The sequence below is a fragment of the Pavona decussata genome, unplaced genomic scaffold (genome assembly GCF_977016875.1).
Source record: "Pavona decussata unplaced genomic scaffold, jaPavDecu1.1 SCAFFOLD_242, whole genome shotgun sequence".
NCBI classification, from domain to species: Eukaryota; Metazoa; Cnidaria; class Anthozoa; order Scleractinia; family Agariciidae; genus Pavona; species Pavona decussata.
Genome location: NW_028145647.1, coordinates 131,465 through 152,894, shown reverse-complemented (window position 1 = coordinate 152,894; position 21,430 = coordinate 131,465). Strand labels below are relative to the sequence as shown.

The 21,430-nt window shown below is 39.5% G+C and overlaps 1 protein-coding gene across 1 annotated transcript; it reads left to right on the top strand.

Moving 5' to 3' along the window:
* The first annotated feature begins 14,364 nt into the window (after positions 1-14,364).
* Positions 14,365-20,454, top strand: LOC146457485 (carbohydrate sulfotransferase 9-like). The gene is made up of 3 exons (XM_085091883.1): positions 14,365-14,609; positions 18,375-18,427; positions 19,476-20,454. The coding sequence occupies exons 1-3, from the start codon at positions 14,510-14,512 to the stop codon at positions 20,322-20,324; spliced, it is 1,002 nt and encodes a 333-aa protein (XP_084948009.1). The 5' UTR covers positions 14,365-14,509; the 3' UTR covers positions 20,325-20,454.
* The last annotated feature ends 976 nt before the right edge of the window (positions 20,455-21,430 follow it).

Sequence of the window (21,430 nt, the reverse complement as noted above, 5' to 3'; positions counted from 1 at the left end):
GATTCCGTCGCTTAAGATCTAGTGAAAACCGGATTGTCGATCGTAGTCGAAAGCAGAAGAGGAACCCAAGAGACAACATTTTTATGGCCTGAAAAGGTGCGGTCTTGGTGTTAGGTTATCAGGCAGAGGTTCGGTCAATAAAACTTGGTTTATCCTTCTGCTAGTCTGTTTTTCAGTAGATCGTAAGTGATGTGTGAAAACAGTTTTTTTTTTCACCAGTGGGAAAACAAGGTTTTGCGTTCACAAAACGGAACACGGACGGACGAGAAACTCTTCAAAAATGCTTTGGTAAAGGCCTTTCTCCTGGGGGAACACTCGCTGGGTGCAAGAAGGACCGAGATCTCTTACGGCAAACGAATTTCTTTGAGACAGTAAAACCACACAGAACTTGGCTCCAACGTAGGGTTTAATACCAAAACTATAACCAAGGATCTAGCCAAGGATGTAACCAAGGATGCAATCAAGGAAAATCTTACAAAGCACTTGTATTTAAGCCTTAGCTATTGAAGCGATTCGAATTACATCATTTGCCAACGAGTCATAACAGAATACAACAATCATTTTTGAAAGCTTATTGGACGAAATCTAAGCTTATTCTGAAACATTTATTACTTTCAAAAGCTACACAGGTGGATAACAGTTTAACAAAAGGCTAGCGCAGGTTACAATAACACTTCAACGCTCAATTACAGTTATGATCTTATAGAAACCGTTTACGCCTAAATGAATACAACAGATTATATTTACGGTTTACTGAACTTGAAAGTAAGGAACTTAATATTTTCTACGTTGGTTTTTATATTTTTATCAGCAAAGCAAATTAAACTAAATATCTATAAATCCTCTCATCACAGATGGAATCATCGGCGCAGTCGCAAGAAAATGGAATTCTTGCGACTCCAATTCGGTCGATCATTAGATAACGGAATTCCAGCGTTTTGGTTGGCTTAGTAGCCGTGGGAGATCGGTCACTACCGTTCCCAAATTCGCAATTAGCCAACCAGAAGCTTAATCTACTGTCCTGATATCCTACTATAACAAATCGATGCCCTGATATCGCACGATATCACGGTCACTTTCACGTAAAGGAATGTTACCGTACGATAAACTGAAAAGAGGTTTTACTAATAAAACATAAAACCTCATAATTAAAAATTTAGCTGTTGATTCTGGTCGTAAATAAAATAGAGTAAAAACTTTCCCGCCAAAACTAACTCGAGGGCGCTCGCCAACTGCGCGACGTTTGCCGACAAGTACCAAAACATCCAGACTGAAACGATGGAGTCGGATTTCCCAAATTTTTTGCTAATTTGGAATGATTTTGAAAATTTCGAAAATGAAACTCCAAACAAACGAGTTAAAAAATGTTGTTGTTGCCGTTATTCTTCTCGCGGGTCACCCGATAGGACGCCTGACAGATTTTGTTAGCGTAAATACTAAAAATAGTCGAGCCATGACTCGACCAAACTCGTCTGATATGCCGCCGAAGCGTACCAAAATGGTTCGATTAATTATACTTTATATAATAAGATATTATGCCCGAAAAATTGCGGCCGTTAAACTGCCTACCGCTCTTTCTTGCAAAATGAAATCAGCAAGATCCAGCAATATTAACAGTAATATTTCTTGGTTGTTTTTAATAAAACAATAATTTTATCCGCTATTGTTGGATGATTATAGCCAAATCGAAGCTACACGTCTCGTTGGTTTAAGTATTTATCACTGATCCAGCGCAAGCTCATGGAATAATTAACAATTATTCACCGAAGTGGAGGTGAATAGTAATGGCTATTTACCGAGCCGCGAAGCGGCGAGGTAAATATCCAACACTTTCACCGACACTGAGGTCAATAATTGTTTTAGTATATACCACACAAGCTGAATAACTAATGGACCAAAAAATTATATTATTTCTGACAATATACCGACAAATGGTATGAAATTTTAAAATCTCGCGCACAACGCGGTAAGCGATTTCTTATTGTAGAAAGTTCCGTCTCGCTTTCTTGCAGACAAATAAAACTTTTGGAGACACTTGTTTAGTTCCTACGGTGTAATTTCTTCAATTTTTTCTGTGCAATTTGTCTAAATGTTGGAACCATGCTGAAAAATATTAGATGTTTCATTGTTTTCATTGTAATTTTAGTGCTCGGCAGTTTTCGTAAAAAAGGGATTGTATTTTCATTTTTCGCCTTAGAATATGAGGTTGAAAAGATTGAACAACTTACCATTTAATGTCCTCAAACCAAACTTTGTTGCCATTTATGTATTTTTATCAACAGCCGCCTCGTTTATCGAAATAGTTTCCTCTCAAGTAACCGTGGCGAAAGGGGAAGCCATCTTGTTTCTCTTCGGCTGCTCGAAGGTGAATAGTACTTGCTAATCACCTCCGAGCTAGCCAATCAGCGCGCGCGAAAAGTACTATTCACTTGTGTGGTATATACTAGTTGTTAATGATAACATGCATGACTTGTTGTGTGTGCTATCATAAGCAATAACTGTTCAGTTTTGATAATTTCCCACTAAATGACCTTTCTTGCCAATTTGGACTGTGGTTACCGGGCTTTGTGAAAGTAAAGCCATGAACTAGAAAACAAATCGCTGACGTCACAGTCGATATTAAGGTACCAATCAGAGGCCTAATGACGATCTTTTGCGGTGATGATTGACACATTAAAATAACAAAAATAGTGTTTGTAAACGAAGCTTTTTGTTTGTTGAAAACAAAACGTTCATCTGAACAACACTTGAAAGAAGAGCTTAACAGAATGATTTCTAAAACACTACTTGTACTGGATTTTCTTGACGATTTACGACAGGCATGATCGGCTGACAAGCGCTGTGAATCTATTGAAGAGCATCTCTATGAATTAAACTCCCTTCTCATTGTTACTCGTTAAATAGATTTTAAAGCTATAGAGTAGTTTTCCAGAAAACAAAGAGAATAAAGTTGATTTATTGAGCAATAAGAATAAAGCTTTTTTGAAGCTCTTTTTTTATCGACTTACAACTTAAACCTAATTTCGAATTTCTTCGAACACTGAGACTGATTCAGCAAAATCGGAACCGTTGTGTTTAAGGCTGTAGCGCATGTTTTAGATCGCCCTAAAAGGCCTTAACTGTACCTTACGTTTTCAAACGTGAGAATGATTTCAAAGAAATTGTTGTTCATGTAAGCCCAGAGTTATTATCACCGATAAACAATTCGACATATTATCAAAAACAACTGTAACCACGACTCAAATTAACCGTGAGGGGCACCCGACAGTTCATTAATCGCCTCAGAAATTCAGATCGGAGTTGTTTTAAACCAAATCTAAAGTACATTGGAAACTCTCAGCTCAAAATTTGTGGAAAAATCAGTATCGACTCAGTTATTACTTTCGTTTTCAGGGGGCAGATATCTCGTTAAATATGTGATGTAAAGCAACAATAGCTAGTAAATTCGGGAAAGGGGATAAAATTTCATTTCCTAAAAGTTTCAATTTCTGCGACTTCATTTTCAGCTAAATTATCCGAACAGATCGTACTGTATTAGCTATATGCATTTAAAAGGCCACCAAACGATCAAGGAGCGCAAAAGACAACATTTCAAGTGTTTTGCTGTAATCAGTTCTCGTTGGGTGTCTCTGAAAATAACTCTCAATAACTCGATAAACTTTTATTCAGCAGCGACTTACCTCTAACAGTTTGCTTCGAGAACAACTGCAGCCAAATACGAACTACTACAAGCAATGGCAAAGTAGCCAACAAATGTAGAACACGACGTCTTCGCAGCATGTCGAATACTAATGATCCGCTTAAACTTCGCGGCTACAAAAGAAATGCCAGCAATGTCCGGTTGAGATGCCTCCAAAGTCGCTAGACGAAATCTCCTTCCAGCTGGATTTCTTGAAGTTTGAAAACTGTAGCTTTAAGCTTTGAACTCCTTTTGTGAGAAAATTAATACAAGAAACATTATTATTGGTAGTAGTTAATCGATTACATCAGCGGTGTGTTTATTGATGGCACCTGAATGGACATAGCTGAATGCATCAGTTCCAGCATTAGGCTACCTCACTAGGCTACCTTTTAATGATAAAGGAAACGTCCACTCTCGAAACATGTTAACGTTACATTATTGAAAATACAATTTTCTTTGAAATTCCATTGGAAAACATGGAAATAATATTTCGGTGTCGGAAAAAACGTTATTTGATTATCGGCTATTTTCGCTTTTAAATTCCCCGCGCGCCGCCATCTTGGATGTCATGACGTAATAAGGCTGCTTAATTGTTTCACACAAAAGAACTTCTGCTGAATAACAATAGCGGTAACCATTACACGTGATAAAACTCAAAATGGCTGCCCCCAGGAAATTTGAAAGCGAGAGTTGTCGATAATCATATCTAATTTTTAACACACTTGAGAGTCATTTCTACGTTTTAGACGAAAATTTAGAATTTAAGCACTATTTCCAACGCTTACCCGTCAATTTGTAGTGAGAGTGGAGGTTCCCTTTAATGCTTCTATTATTTATTATTGGCACCTTTTTGCTGTAAAATTATATCATTACATAGCATTTTTGCTTTGGCTCAATAGATTTGTTCGTTCAGTTTTAGGAAATGTGTGTTCCTTTGCGTTATTCTAATTCTTATACCTTGAGCTTCATTTACGCTTTCAGCACTTGGTTTCTTTGACGTTTAACACTGAAAAATGCTTATTATTCGTGATCACATTATTTATTATAATTATGTATGCAGCGCCTTTTTAGCGTAGAATTACATGATATCTTGGCATTTTTGCTAATGGTTCTTTAGATCTATTCGTTCAATTTTAGGAAGTGTTTGTTGTAATAACATCATGTGAGAAACAACCGTTTAAAAACTAGATCTTTCTTTGCTCTCGAAACCTGCATTGTACCTGACAAAGTAACAAACACTAAATGGATATTTAACCAGGTAGAAATGGCGGGAACTGGGTCCCCAGAGAATGCATGCCTAACAACAGACGCAGTTTTTTTATAATGAAAAAGTAAAAAAGAAAACAGAAAAAGAAACTAAAGCTTCGCACTTGCTAAATTACATAAAATTGAATAAGGTGTGATGAGAGGATTTATAGATATTTAGTTTAATTTGCTTTGCTGATAAAAATATGCAAACCAACGTAGAAAATATTAAGTTTCTTAGTTTCAAGTTCAGTAAACCGTAAACATAACCTGTTGTGTTCATTTACTAGACGTAAACGGTTCCTATAAGATCATAACTGTAATTGAGCGTTAAAGTGTTATTGTAACCTGCGCTAGTCTTTTGTTAGACTCTTATCCACCTGCGTAGCTTTTGAAAGTAATTAATGTTTCAGAATAAGCTTAGGTTTCGTCCAATAGACTTTCAGATTGTTGTATTCTGTAATCTGACTCGTTGCAAAATGATGTAATTCGAATGTTTCAATAGCTAAGACTTAACAGGTGCTTTGTAAGACTTTCTTTGGTTACATCCTTGGTTACATCCTCGGTTATGTTTTGACTGTACGCGAGGTTACGGTTTTGGTATTAAACCCTACGTTAGAGCCAAGTTCTGTGTGGTTTTACTGTCTCAGAGAAATTCGCTTGCCGTAAGAGATCTCGGTCCTTCCCGCAGCCAGCGAGTGTTCCCCCAGGAGAAAGGCCTTTACCGAAGTGTTTTTGAAGAGTTTCCCCGTCCTTCCGTGTTTCCGTTTTGTGAAGGCAAAACCTGTTTTCACATGTGTTGTAATAACATGAGAAACAACCGTTTAAAAACTAGATCTTTCTTTACTCTCGAAACCTGTATTGTACCTGACAAAGTAACAAGCACTAAATGGATATTGAACCAGGTAGAAATGGCGGGAACTGGGCCCCCAGAGAATGCATGCCTAACAACAGACGCAGTTTGTTTTATAATGAAAAAGTGAAAATAAAGCAGAAAAAAAACTAAAGCTTTGCACTTGGTAAATTTCATAAAATTGAATAAAGGCATATTGGCAAAGAAACACTTGAGCTATGAGCTATGAGCTATGATAACGCGTTAAGGTCAGTTCCTACGCGGTTTATGACTGTGCAAGAAAAGCAGATCTTAGCAAGGGCTATTGGAATCCAAAAAGAAAACTAGGGGTAACTACGCTTTTTTAGAGATAATTAAGCAGCGATAATTTGAAAAAGCGCCAAAATACAAATTAATTATCTCTAAAAATGCATGGTAACCCTTTATTTTATTTTCGGATTCTAGTAACCCTTGCCAAGATCTGCTTTTCCCGCGTAATTATAAACCGCGCAAAAAAAATCTCTGTTTTAGCAGGCACGGCCATTAAGAAACCCGACTTTTTCGGACCGTTGAAAGATGCGCGGAACGTATGGGCAGTAGTACCGTCCTTAAATTGTCTTTAAAGGAGCTTATGGCTTAGACAACACAAAGTCCTTTAAGTTCTTTGGCGGTTTTCGTAGAAGCTCAGATCTTAATTCTAAGAACTGGCTTGGCGGAAGACAGTGCTTCAGCTGGAGAAACCTCTGATCCACTCCGACACTTCATCATCTGGGCTAAGAGTGGGTATGGTTACCTTTTCGGACACCGGAGACTGCGACTCGTCCGATCGCGGAACAAAGTGGCCTGAGTTTTTCGGCATCTGATGATTGTGCTGACGGCTCAGTTGTCTTTCGTAAGTGAACACGATTACCGAACAACACCATGCGACGTCTCTACCTCGTACGATCTCTCGTCCACTCGACTTCGCACAAATCCTTTCTGCCACTCTCGCTTGCCCAACTGAGACGGCTACGGTCTTACTGTATCTCCTCTCTTCAAACGATCCAGATCGACAGCACCTCTGTTGTAATACCAAGCCTGTTGCTGTTTGCGCTGTTCAAACGTGGCTCAGTCGGCACAGCGCGTTGTCTGAAACTTCCTTCGGTGCAAGCAAATTGGTTGTCATGGGTAGGAGACTCCTACTTCTTCTGTTGAAGAGACGCTGAGTAGGACTGAATTGGATACCAACAGGTGGCGTATTACGATGGTAGAGCAAGACAAGAAAGACATCTGATCCACCTACTTTGCACTTCCTGAAGATTTTCACTCTTGTTGTGGTGGGGACTGCTCGTGAGATGTTCGAAGTCCCGCTTCTTTGCGAACTTCAGGAAATAACGTGACATAAATTGCGAACCGTTGTCAGACACCAACTGCCCTGGTATGCCATACCGAGCAAAGTCGAACAGATCAGCAGCAACACGTCCAAGGTTGATTTGGGGTCTTAGATATCTGCTGTCATCCCTGGCCAGCACAAACACTCACGTGCTCTGTTTAGGCAGCCATTTACTCTAAGGTGTGAGTTGTGAATTCGTTTTAGAAGATCGGAGGACTTCGAATCGCTCGCCTTTGAACATAAGATCATCATCAAATCAAGTTACGTCGCGTTGCTTCTAATACGGGGCAACTGATAACGGGTGCGTTGTCGCCGCGATATCGCTAACCTCGAAGCTGTTCTTGGAACTTGGCGGCTATTTCTGAAACTTTGTAACAAACATAACAACCGAATTTGTTATAAATAATCACAAAAATATCGCACAAAATCGCAACGTTCGAGCGCGACAAAATCGACTCAGTGTGTAAACGGCCCCATGTGCCTCTTGAAAAAGTTTCTAATCAATCTTTTCATCGCTCAGAAATTATGCAGGTGAATGAAAACTAAACTAGTCACAGTACGCTAACACACGATATTTTCGGCAATAAGGCCGAAATTGTTCCAAAACTTACGGATGAAAAGAACACTTGACACCCCAGGCAGATTTAATCAGCAATTAGTGAAAGGAAAAGGCTGCATGTGCAAAAACTTGAAGGGGATTACCAGGGAAAGTTTGCGTAAATTCAAACCTCTGTAAAGGACCTCCAATATATTTAGTGATCCCCTATCGTGGTTAAAAATACTAAACTGTCAGTATATCTGCAGGCGGCCACATCAAAACCAATCGTACTGTAATATGTTTATACTCTTATTTATTATTTATCGTTCGCAGACTACTAGTTATCACTGAGAAGGGTCGACGGGATTCTGTGCCCCGCTGTGTGCGACATTAACTATGCATTTGTTTCCGTGCAGTTCGTTGCATGTTTTAAGAGACTTTCCCGAACGCTTACTGCAGAATTCCCGAGGACCTCACGCAAAAGGCAAAATGGAACAATTCTGCCGGGAGGCTTTCCAAGACTTCGCAGAGAAGGTCTCTCTGTGATTTGCGAGGTACTTGAAGCATTTTTGGTTGTTCAGTAAGATACTCATGTCCTTATCAGAATGTGTATTCCGGCATCCGTCATCCGTTTTCAAAAGAGGATCGTTTTTTAACTTGTCATCTGTCCTCATGGGCATACTGAAAACGTGTATTTCACACTTCCTTTCATAAACATTTTAGAAATATAAATTTCAGTTTCATAAAGTGATTGATATGCGAGGCAATGGCAACTGTGAATGAATAAAAGGAACTGCCGCGCATAAAGAAGCATCTTATCGTTTCTCGATTCTCATCGGTGGACAAAGAAAATTTAAATCAGACAGTAGGAGGAATTTTACGAGACTTTTGAATTCCCAGCTAGCTCCTACCTTAGTTACATCAGCGTGGATTCAAAAGGTCGTGGGCTTCATATCCGCTGAACGAGAACTGATTGCAAAATAATTAATACTCGGAAGTACTTAAATTGGAGGGCATATTACTTTGACTATCGTTTTTGTTGTAGGTTTACACTAATCTCAATCCATATCTAATTTTAAAAAACAACAAGTATTTAAATTAGAGGGCCTATTGCTTTGATTATATCTTTTCTAAAGTAGGTTTACTCTTATCGCAATCCAAATCTAAAAAAAAGCAAGGAAGATGAAAAGAGAGACTGTCAAACGAGAAAAAGGAAACAGGTCAAAGGGAAAAAGATAAAAATTAAAAATGCTATACTTAGCTGTTGATTTGAACTCCATCCCTCCAGCTCCCACGATCGAGCTATTGTAGTCTCCTGTAGCTCAGTGGTAGAGCATTCGAGCTAGTATACGTAAAGGGCCATGGGTTCTACTCAGTCCTAATGGGAGAACTCCAATTTACTTTTTCCAAGTACTGATGCCTGTGTCACTGAGTGACAAAATACATCTTTCGTGCACCTTGATCAGTGCTCAACGAATTGTGTCATTTATTCACCAGGCTCCAGTTGTTCAAAGAGCGGATAACTTTATCCATGTACTGGATAAGTCGCTATCCAGCGAAGCAAATGAACTCCAACTAACGCTTTTGGCAAGTTTTCCACACATTCCAATTCTTAAATTTGACATATGCTTCCACTCTTTTCACAAATTATAGGACTATCGGGAAAATCTTGCACACATTTTATCTGCCGGATAGCGAACTATCCAGTGGATAAAATTATTCGCTCTTTGAAAAACTGGGGCCAGCCTTAAAACGTGAAATTACAAAATAATTGAGACACTCTCAAGTGAAATTTTTTTGATACCTCTTTTTCTATTAAATTTTTGTCGCCGTTTGTTTATCCCCTTGACTTGACTTAGTAAAATTGGATTTTTCTTCTTTAGAACAGAACTAGGGGACCATTTTGTACTTTATACCGAGAGGTATCGCATACTGCACGAAAACAGACCATCATCTTTTCATACTTTTTGATTTCAAACTATTTCCGACCCGATTCAAATATTTTGAAAAATTCGCCACTAAGGTATCTTTTCCTTTTCTTGTTCAAAACACAAACTGACACAAACTGTAAAGGTCAGTGACATAATTTGTAATTTTCTGATGAGCTATTTTTCTTTGAAGCTAAAAAAAGATGTGAAAATAAGAAAAATGATCAAAAGATCAAAAGAAAAAATAACTAGACCAAACTGAACCTACACAGGTCGAAAGACAACGCGAACGCAGAGGACTTTCGGTTTTGACTCACAAAATTGTTGTTCAGGACCCTTATCGCATCTGCTCCTGTTCGATCCTACTGCAAGCCAGATGAACAGTTAGAAGTGCAATACGACAGCAGCCAAAGTCAGAGTGATCTTGGTGCGGCCTTGATGCAAAACGGACATCCAATCACCTACACAAGTAGAGTGTTAACGTAAATCGAATGCCGTTACGAAAAAATAGAAAAAGAGAAGTTTAATGACTACACTTGTGGTAGAAAGGCAGAGTTGTCTTCAGTCATAAACCCTTGGAGTCAATTTTCAAGAGGCCGTTACGTTGTGTTCCCAAGAGGTTACAAGTCATGATCATTCGTTTGCAAAAGTGAGGCATAAAAAGGGAAACAGGATGCTCCTGGCAGACAACCTTTCTAGAGAGTTCCTTCCGGCTGGCAACCAAGAAGAGTCAGAATTTGACACGATTAACATGATTTAAATCATGTTAAAAGTACTTGCCAGTATCAGAGGCAAGACTCCAGCAGATTCAACGAGACACCAAGATGGACGAGTCTCTTCGAGTGTTAAAGTCTGTCACTGGCAGAAGGGTTGGCCAGAGTGTAAGAGTAACCTACTCACAATTATCTCTTCTTATTATAATGTCCGTGACAAGATGTCAGCTCAAGATGATCTTATGTTAAAACTGAAAGGCGAGCGATTCGTAGTCCTCCGATCTTCTAAAACGAATTCACAACTCACACCTTGGAGTGAATGGCTGCCTAAACAGAGCACGTGAGTGTTTGTTCTGGCCAGGGATGACAGCAGATATCTGAGACCACAAATCGACCTTGGACGTGTTGCTGCTGATCTGTTCGACTTTAAAGGGAAAAGTTCCCTAGTCCCGTCCGACTATAGCCTCCCCCGCAGTCGTTTTTAGGGGACTCGAATTACCTCCTCCCCACAAACGCCTGCTTACCCAAGCGCCACATTCCTTTCCGTCGCTAGGCCAATCACAGCGAACCTTCTAAAATCTGGAAGGTTGACCTCGACCTCAGAGCGCCTCTCGCGCGCAGTCTCGAACAGTAAAAAACATCACGGCAGAGACAGAACTTTACCGAGTCTGCGTGAGCCTTGAGTATTGTGTGTCCTACGTTCAAACTTTCTCGTTTAAATGCCTATCAACGGACTGCAATCAAAGAATTCGAATTCTTGACGGGAAATAGCGATATTTTCGTCAATTTGCCGACTGGTTACGCAAAGTCGATTAAATATTTATTAAGCTTTGCCTTCAATCTTGTCGACCTTGTTGGTGTGGAGGAAACCGAAATATTACCCGATATGTCGGTAAACTTTAAAGATTTTGCAGTTGAAACTCGCTTTGTAATTGCAATTTATTCGGGGGCATGTACGACATAAGCTGACATTTTCCACAAGGACCACAAGTTGATCGGCTCTTTGTCGTTTAACTTTCCGTTTAATAGTCTTCAATGGACTGATAAATACTGCAGATCTTCCCTTGAATCGAGTTAGTCTCTCGAAAACGAACACATCTGCTCCAGAATAACGTAGAGTAGCGTAAGAAGTGATATCTTCATCGACTGTCAACTCGATCAGGCGGGGAAGATCGACTATACTTTCCCGAAGATTTTGAATCTCCCAGCAGATAACGGTGTCAAAAGGTCGCACAAGAAGCGCTTGTATTCACACTTGATATTTGTTTTGGTGTTTCAGCCATGACCAGCCATTCCAGAAGTGAAAAAATATATGTACATTCTAACTGGACTCCCGTATCTCTCAAGACTGTACCAGAGACTGTACAAAGCTCGCGGGAAACGGAAGCGGCCGTTGTAACCAGGAATTTGATTTGATATCATTGGACAATGCCTCGATGGTGATTGGCTAGGATGCTTGGGGAGTAAAACAATGGGAAAGGAATGTGGCGCTTGGGTAAGCAGGCGTTTGTGGGGAGGAGGTAATTCGAGTCCCCTAAAAACGACTGCGTGGGAGGCTAGTCCGACTACTACAGTGATTTGTTCGAGCTTGATCATCTGCGATCCACGGTACCAGTCTGTGTCATCAGGAAATTGAAAGATTACTTTGCACGGTATGGCATACCAGGGCAGTTGGTGTCTGACAACGGTTCGCAATTTATGTCACGTGATTTCCTGAAGTTCGCAAAGAAGCGGGACTTCGAACATCTCACGAGCAGTCCCCACCATAACAAGAGTAACGGTAAAGCTGAAAGCTCGGTGAAAGAAGCTAAGAAAATCTTCTGAGGAAGTGCAAAGTAGGTGGATCAGATGTCTTTCTTGTCTTGCTCGACCATCGTAATACGCCACCTGTTGGTATCCAAGTCAGTCCTGCTCAACGTCTCTTCAACAGAAGAACTAGGATTCTCCTACCCATTACCGCCATTTTGCTTGCACCGAACAACAAACAACAACAACAACAATTTATTTACAGATTTAGATTATATAAAGGGCTTGTCCCACAAATAGCCAGAAAGCTAGTCGAGGCGGGACAAGACAAAAAAAAATTACAGCAAATTACAAACATTCTGGAAAAACGGAAAACTTAACTTTACACAATAACGCAGATTTCGATAAGGCTATACATCAAAATTAAAGTAAATTATATGTAATTTTTTATTATCATTAATATTACAATAGAAAAGAATGATGTTTCAGACAACGCGCTGTGCCGAGCCACTTTTGAACAGCGCAAAGAGCAACAAGCCGGGTATTACAGCAGAGGTGTTGTCGATCTGAATCCTTTGAGGAGAGAAGATACAGTAAGAACGTAGCCGTTTCAGTTGGGCAAGCGAGAGTGGCAGAAAGGATTTGTGCGAAATCGAGTGGACGAGAAATCGTACGAGGTAGAGACGTCACATGGCGTTGTTTGGCGTAATCGTGTTCACTTACGAAAGACAACTGAGCTGTCACCACAATCATCAGATGCTGAAAAACTCAGGCCACTTTGTTCCGCGATCGGACGAGTCGCAGTCTCCGGTGTCCGAAAAGGTAACCACACCCACTCCTAGTCCAGATGATGAGCGGAGTGGATCAGAGGTTTCTCCAGCTGCAGCACAGTCTTCCGCCAAGCCAGTTCTTAGAATTAAGATCTGAGCTTCTACGAAGACCGCCAAAGAACTTAAAGGACTTTGTGTTGTCTAAGCCATAAGCTCATTTAAAGACAATTTAAGGACGGTGCCTGCTTTTACTACTGCGCATAGTTTACGTTCCGCGCATCTTTCAATGGTCCGAAAAAGTCGGGCCTCTTAATGGCGGTGCCTGGTAAAACAGAGATTTTTTTTTTGCGTGGTTTATGACTACACGGGAAAAGCAGATCTCGGCAAGGGTTACTGGAATCCGAAAAGAAAATAAAAGGTTACCATGCATTTTGTAGAGATAATTAATTTGTACTTTGGCGCTTTTTCAAATTATCGCTGCTTAATTATCTCTAAAAATGCGTAATTACCCCTAGTTTTCCTTTTGGATTCCAATAGCTCTTGCTAAGATCTGCTTTTCCTGCGGAGTCATAAGCCGCGTAAAAATAGCAAACAATAAGCAAGGAACCGCACAACGAAAATGCTGCAGGTATACGCAGGATCTGTGAAAGATCTAATCAGCCAAAATATAAATGACTCAAATTTCTGCAAGGCTGATCGGACTGCGTAGAAAACTTAACCCGACAGCCCTCAACGCGTTATCATAGCTCATAGCTCATAGCTCAAGTGTTTCTTTGCCAATATCCCTTTATTCAATTTTATGTAATTTAGCAAGTGCGAGGCTTTAGTGTTTTTTTTCTGTTTTCTTTTCACTTTTTCATTATAAAAAAAAACTGCGTCTGTCGTTAGGCATGCATTCCCTGGGGACCTAGTTCCCGCCATTTCTACCTGGTTAAATATCCATTTAGTGCTTGTTACTTTGTCAGGTACAATGCAGGTTTCGAGAGTAAAGAAAGATCTAGTTTTTAAACGGTTGTTTCTCACATGATGTTATTACAACACACACTGCCTAAAATTGAACGAATAGATCTAAAGAACCATTAGCAAAAATGCTAAGATATCATGTAATTCTACACCAAAAAAGGCGCTGCATACATAATTATAATAAATGATGTGATCACGAATAATTAATAAGCATTTTTCAGTGTTAAACGTCAAAGAAACCAAGTGCTAAAAGCGTAAATGAAGCTCAAGGTATAAGAATTAGAATAACGCAAAGGAACACACATTTCCTAAAACTGAACGAACAAATCTATTGAACCATAGCAAAAATGCTAAGTAATGATATAATTTTACAGCAAAAAGGCTGTACAAACATCATGAATAATGCCAATAATAAATGGCAGAAGCATTAACATTAATATTGAGGTAGCCTAATGATGTGAACTGATGCATTCAGCTGTGTCCATTCAGGTGCCATCAATAAACACACCGCTGATGAAATAGATTACCTACTACTAATAATAATGTTTCTTGTATTAATTTTCTCACGAAAGGACTTCAAAGCTTAAAGCTACAGTCTTCAAACTTCAAGAAATCCAGCTGGAGGGAGATTTCGTCTTGCGACTTTGGAGGCATCTCAACCGGACATTGCTGGCATTTCTTTTGTAGCCGCGAAGTTTAATCGGATCATTAGTATTCGACATGCTGTGGAGACGTCGTGTTCTACATTTGTTAGCTACTTTGCCATTGCTTGTAGTAGTTAGTATTTGGCTGCAGTTATCCTCGAAGCAAACCGTTAGAGGTAAGTTGCTGCCGAATAACTGTAGTTTATCGAGTTGCTGAGAGTTATTTTCAGAGGCAACCAACGAGAACTGATTACAGCAAAACACTTGAAATGTTGTGCTCTGCGTTGCCAGATCGTTTGGTGGCCATTTATATATTTGCGTTAGCTAATGCACATGAGTAACAGTGGTCTGTTCGAATGCTTTACTGAGCTGAAAATGAAGTCGCAAATTGAAAGTTTTAGGAAACGGAATCCGCCTTATCCCCTTTCCCCACGAATTCACTAGCTGTTGTTGATTTCACGAAAATGCTTTACGTCACGTGCACATTTTTAACGAGATATCTGCCCCCCTGAAAACGAAAGTTATTACCGGAGTTGATACCGAGTTTTCCACAAATTTTGAACTGAGATTTTCGATGACAACTTTAGATTTTCTTTAAAACAATCTGAATTTCTGAGGCGATTAATGAACCATCGGGTGCCCCTCACGGTTAATTTGAGTCGTGGTTACAGTTGTTTTTGATAATATGCCGAAATGTTTATCGGTTATAATAACTCTGGGCTTACATGAACAATTTCTTTGAAATCATTCTCACGTTTGAAAACGTAAGGTACAGTTAAGGCCTTTTAGGGCGATCTAAAACGTGCGCTACAGCCTTTTAAAAACACAACGGTTCCGATTTTGCTGAATCAGTCTCAATGTTCGAAGAAATTAGAAATTAGGATTTAGCTGTAAGTCGATAAAAAAAGAGCTTCAAAAAAGCTTTATTCTTATTGCGTAATAAATCAACTTTATTCTCTTTGTTTTCTGGAAAACTACTCTATAGCTTTAAATCTATTTAACGAGTAACAATGAGAAGGGAGTTTAATTCATAGAGATGCTCTTCAATAGATTCACAGCGCTTGTCAGCCGATCATGCCTGTCGTAAGTCGTTAAGAAAATCCAGTACAAGTAGTGTTCCAGAAAGCGCTCTTCTTTCAATTACAGTGTTGTTCACATTAACTTTTTGTTTTCAACAAACACAAAAAGCTTTGTTTACAAACACTATTTTCGTTATTTTAATGTGTCAATCATTACCGCAAAAGATCGTGATTTGGCTCGGGTTGGTATCTCAATATCGACTGTGACTGTCACAAAGCCATAACCACAGTCCATATTGGCAAGAAAGGCCACTTGGGAAATTATCAAAATGAGCAGTATTGGTTATGATAGCACACAAAACAAGTCATGCATGTTATCATTAACAAATATTCCATGAGCTTGCGTTGGATACTAATAAATACCGTAACCAACGAGACGTGTCTCTCCGAGTTGGCTATAATTATCCGATCCCTCATCCAACAATAGTGGATAAAATTATTGTTTTATTAAAAACAACCAAGAAATATTACTGTAAATATTGCTGGATCTTGCTGATTTCATTTTGCAAGAAGGAGCGGAAGGCAGTTTAACGGCCGCAATTTTTCGGGCATAGTATATATAAGGTATAATTAATCGAACCTTTTTGGTACGCTTCGGAGGCACATCAGACGAGTTTGGTCGAGTCATAGTTCGACTATTTTTAGTAGTTGCGCTAATAAAATCTGTCAGGCGTCCTATCGTGTGGCCCACGAGAAGAATAACGGCAACAACAACATTTTTTAACTCGCTTGTTTGGAGTTTCATTTTCGGAATTTTCAAAAATCAGTCCAGATTTAGCGGAAAATTTGGGAACTCCGACTCCATTGTTTCACTCTGAATGTTTTAGTACTTGTCGGCAAACATCGCGCAGTTGGCGAGCGCCCTCCAGTTTAGTTTTGGCAGGAAAGTTTTTACTCTTTTTACGACCAGAAACACCAGCGAAATCTTAAATTACGAGGTTTCTGTTTTATTGGTAAAACTTCTTTTCAGTTTATCGTACGGTAACATCACTTTTCTTGAAAGTGACCGTGATATCATGCGATATCAGGACAGGGGACTAGGCTTCTGATTGGCTAATTGCCAATTTGGGAACGGTAATGGCTGATGTCCCACGGCTGCTAAGCCAATCAAAACGCTGGAATTCCGTTATCTAATGATCGACCGAATTGGAGTCGCAAGAATTCCATTTTCTTGCGACTGCGCCTATGATTCCGTCGCTTACGATCTACTGAAAAGCAGACCAGCAGAAGGATAAACCCATTCTTATTGACCGAACCTCTGCATGATAATCTACTCGACTAGACCTTTTCAGGCCATAAAAATGTTGTCTCTTGGGTTCTTCTACTGCTTGCGACACCGACAATCCGGTTTTCACTAGATCGTAAGCGACGGAATCATTAGCGCAATCTTTGTTTGATTTTCACTAGATCGTAACGCTCTCCGCTTCTGATTACGACTCCGACTCCTTCCCTAACAAAAACCAACCTAAACTGGGACGTATGAGTCACAAGAAAACAAGAAGGTTGATGGGAATCGGCCATGTGTTACGAGCGCAAGTAGGAAATTAACGCTGGTATTAATTAAGAAGTGTATTGAAATAAACGCAAATAAGGGGAAATTTAGCTTGAAATCAAGACAATTAACCGACCAAGGAGGCTAAATTTCCGAACGAAAGAAATTTTTAGAAACGAAAGCGTGGAGGTCTCGTATTAAAAGACAATTGTGTCATCAGCAGTTGAGCTTAAATATCGAAAATGACATACGGTGAAGATGCCAATCAGAGGCCTATTGACTGCTATTGGCTGTTGAAACAAAGAGCTCGAGTCGTTTTATTTAACTCTTTAAAATTTTTACTTTAATTGATCGTTCGTCGGCGAACGATAATTTTGCTTTTTCAGTATATGAAAAGAACAGCTTTTGTCAAAAGACAAACGATGCCAGATAATGATCTTTCGATAAAGACTGGTAAAATAATGTATTTTCTCCTAGTTTAAGGACACAAAAATGCTATGTTTGATGGACTTTAAAACTCCCCAGTGTCACCTGTCAATCACTCTAGCAACAAACGCATGAAAGCTCTTTGTCTGTTCTTAAAAACGATTATGGTTGTAAACATTTCTCGTTGCTTGTAAGGCTACAAGATCAACCTATAAAAAAGGAACTCAAAAACATGTAAATAAAAAGACATTTGAAAGAGGTTAATGGCTGGCACGTTTAAATAACAAAAAGAATGTCTGTAAACAGATACTCCCCCCATTCAAAGTTGAAACAGTGCTGAACAAAGAGAGCTACTTCTTAAGTTTTGAATTTCTCCTGCCCAAGAATTGAGAAAAAATAACAGAAATAAAAAAAAATGAACGCTTCACCATATTAAGTCGCGAAAATTAACTCACAAATAAAATAATATTAATAAAAGAAAACAATGCGATTGAAATTAACCCATGTTTTTATAACTCGCGTTAATTTCATGAGCGTTGATATCCTTTAAAAGTCGTTCCTATCCAATCAGAACTCGACGACAGCCTCCACAACATCATCTCAAAAAAAAAAAAAATTGGGCCTTCAGTTGGATTCCTGTTTCTAACACTTTTGATTCGCGATGTCACGGGGTTCATTTGAAGTAGTGAAGTATTCCGGCCTGAATGGCTTCTTCAGAGCGACCACCGCAGCAGCAGCCGCGGGCACAAGAACAGCTATATCCCTGGTCAGGTTTTTAAAAACCCTTTAGGTGGCCTCTTGACCGTACAAAACCTTTGGCAAAACTTTGCGGTGTTTCCTCATGGTTGTAAATGACATAATCGTAACTAACATGAGATCACCTTATTCTAAAATTTAAAACTAACTTTTTATTAAACATCGTCTTTTGTTGATTTTATTCATAGAACCAGTTGCACTGTCGTTAGACCTCAAGACCATGACCGTGGATAAGAAATTGGTAGGTGTTTATTTATTTAGCTTTCGCTGGATAGAGCGGTTTTCAATTGTAATCTCTGTGGCCGATCACGGAAGACATAAACTTCACAACTAGCCAATCGTAACTAAATAGCGGTGGTTGACAATGACAGTAAACTCAGAAGAACGTGTTTGAGGAGGACGCATTTGGTTGTGGTTTTAGTTCAAAATGGTGCGAGCGTTTTCGAACCTGAATCACGGAGGTTGCTGAAACAAATCCAAAACAAACGCGAAATTACTTTCACGCGCAAATGAAAACCACTCTCTCTAGCTAATGAGTATTGCCTGAGAAAATAGAACAATAGTCTGATCGATTTGTTTTTCGTCTCCTGATGCAACGAACTCGCGTCCTTATTGTTGAAGACGTTGAGAAAAATACAGATCAGAAGCTTTCAAAAGGGCATCATGCAAAACACAATTAAATTTTACATGAAAAGCTTTGCACTTAGCCTCGCTTTAGTAATGAGGTTTAAAGTACTCGGAAATGGCCTATTGTTTGATCCATCACATACGTCACATTGTGTTCATGCGGTGTGCAATAGGATCAGAGTCAACTTGATTCGCTGGAGGAAAACTCAAGACCGTTGAAAACCAGACACAGTTCAGCACTGACTTCTTAGGAGTGCTCGAATTGTAATAACAGAAAATATAATCAGTATGTTGGAAATTTTTTAGCGCTTGACAATCAGTTAGCGTTACATGAGATATTCATGATCAAATAACATTGGCGTCAATCGTGTTACTTTCGCAACCTCCGAAAGGGCGTAGTTATAGGAACCTTCTAAGCTTTAGTGATCTAAGTTGACGAGATACTCGAGACATAAGGAATGAATTTAACTGCGACCATTAAAAGAAGCTATATCGAGATTGAGAGTGACTATTGTATCCGCGTTCCCAACAAGTAATCATAAAATCCGCATGTTAATAGACTGGCTACAAGAAACCATTATCAGGCCAGCTTACCAAAACTGTGTGGAAATAATAATGACGGTGACAATGCCTGTCTAAAAGTGACATTTTTCCCTTTGCAGTCAATGTCTTCTCGATCAGCTCAAGAAATCTTCACAAGAGCAGCCGAAAGACAAGAAATGAGAAAACAGCAACTGAAAAATTACTGCCAGCGACATCCTCGTAAAAAGCTGCCCTGGTACAAGAAAAATCAGCTCGAACGGTTTATAATCGACGACAAAAACACTTACATTTACTGTTCCGTTCCCAAGGTGGCCAGCACTCCACTAAGAATGACTCTGATGCGTGTGAGAAATGATAGTAAAGTCAAAATAACCGAATCTTCAGTTCATGTGCCGACCTTCTGGAAACATTTGAGTGAGTACAACGAAACGGACTTATCTAATCGTCAAGCGACCCATTTTAAGTTTCTGTTCGTCCGTGAGCCATTTCACAGATTACTCTCTGGTTACAAAGACAAATTCTTCGGTAAAAATAGAGTTTATACCAATGGATTTCGTAGATTAATGGTCAGAGCATTTAGACCTCACGATGAGGAAAATCTTGGCACAGAAACAAATAATGTCACTTTCACTGAATTTCTAACATATATTGTATCGAAGAATAATGCGATGGCTGGTGATGCGCATTGGCGACAAATCGAAAAGCTCTGCTTTCCATGTGCTTTCGATTTTGACTTTATCGGCTATTTTGAAACTTTAGCAGAGGACGGCGCTTACTTCATGAGAAAGGCAGGGCTTGATGACCACGTGACGTTTCCGCCAGTTCGCCAGTCCAAGGCGTCCAGCGACTTTCTAGAATATTACTCACAAGTTCCGCGTGAAATTATTTATAGAGTGGGAGAAGCTTTTAGGAGTGACTTTGAAATGTTCGGCTATCCATTTCCAGGTCCTTTGAAAAGTTTACTTTGAAAGTATACTCATGCATACGTACGATTAACAACGCCCTTGCCTAAAAATGGACTGGAAGGAGTACTAGGTCAGTGACTTAAAGGCTGGTTTACACGTGCGACGCAAGCATAAGCACTATAAACCAACGTGTAAACCGCGGGGCGTCCCAAGCATAAGAAAAGGAAATCGTTCCTTTTCTTTTTTTTGTGCTTGCGCTTATGTTTGCGTTGTTGCGTCGCCCTTGTAAACCGGGATAACACAAGCAAAAGCATAAGAGAAGAACAAGCAGCAACATTTCCTCGTCGCTGAATATCTCCTCGGCGTTCGCCATCTTGGATTTAAAATTTTGGCGCCAAAATTATAATTCACTGCGCCTGCGTATGTCACCTTGTGCTTGTTTTTATCGCACGTGTAAACCAGTCTTAAATAAAAACATCGAAGGAGATCCTCTTTCATAAATGGAAAACTCTTTGTCTTCACAAAGGATAAGAAATGGAACGCGAGGTTAACATGGATGAATTAACCTTAGGGACGTTTCCGTACCTTTACGAAAACTATTATTGTTTTCCATTTCTTTCATGGCAGAAAAGCTTTGAATGACTAGTTTGATTAGGTATGTATGAGTGTCGCGACGATGAAATAGAACTGGTAACCCGCTCTTCTTGCCCGTCGATCGCTTGTATGTGTTTGAAAAAGAACTTACTAAAAACGCATTAGAGCATGAAATGTTTCGTTTTCCGTCGCCCGCCCTACCTACCTTCTGCCCCGTTTTCGCTGGTGTTTCCAAATATACATCCTAGACACTCAGACATCTAGCAAATCGCCCTCATAATGGCGTCTTTGAACACTTTAATGTGACAGCGGCTCGATGCAAAGTCTTTTAAAAGTCGCGGTAATTGTAACTGTTAATTTGTCGATATTTCTTTTCTATACCTTTTTAAGCCACTTCTAATTAATTTATCTGACCAGCTAAACCACTCTCACGAGAAATAGGATGTCGACAAGAAAGGAACCTTTAATTTATTAGAACAGCCTACTCCGCACGAGCTGTAGTATAGTTTCCTCCCTTTCTTTAATTAGGGTAAAATGAACACGAAGAAAATATGTAGTCTTCATCTCATTCCTAC

Excerpts from the sequence above, each read along its gene's own strand:
- LOC146457485 (XM_085091883.1), top strand. The coding sequence starts at position 14,510 with ATGCTGTGGAGACGTCGTGTTCTACATTTGTTAGCTACTTTGCCATTG. Across the intron at positions 14,610-18,374 it reads CTCGAAGCAAACCGTTAGAG|AACCAGTTGCACTGTCGTTA; the intron begins GTAAGTTGCTGC and ends TTTTATTCATAG. Across the intron at positions 18,428-19,475 it reads TGACCGTGGATAAGAAATTG|TCAATGTCTTCTCGATCAGC; the intron begins GTAGGTGTTTAT and ends TTCCCTTTGCAG.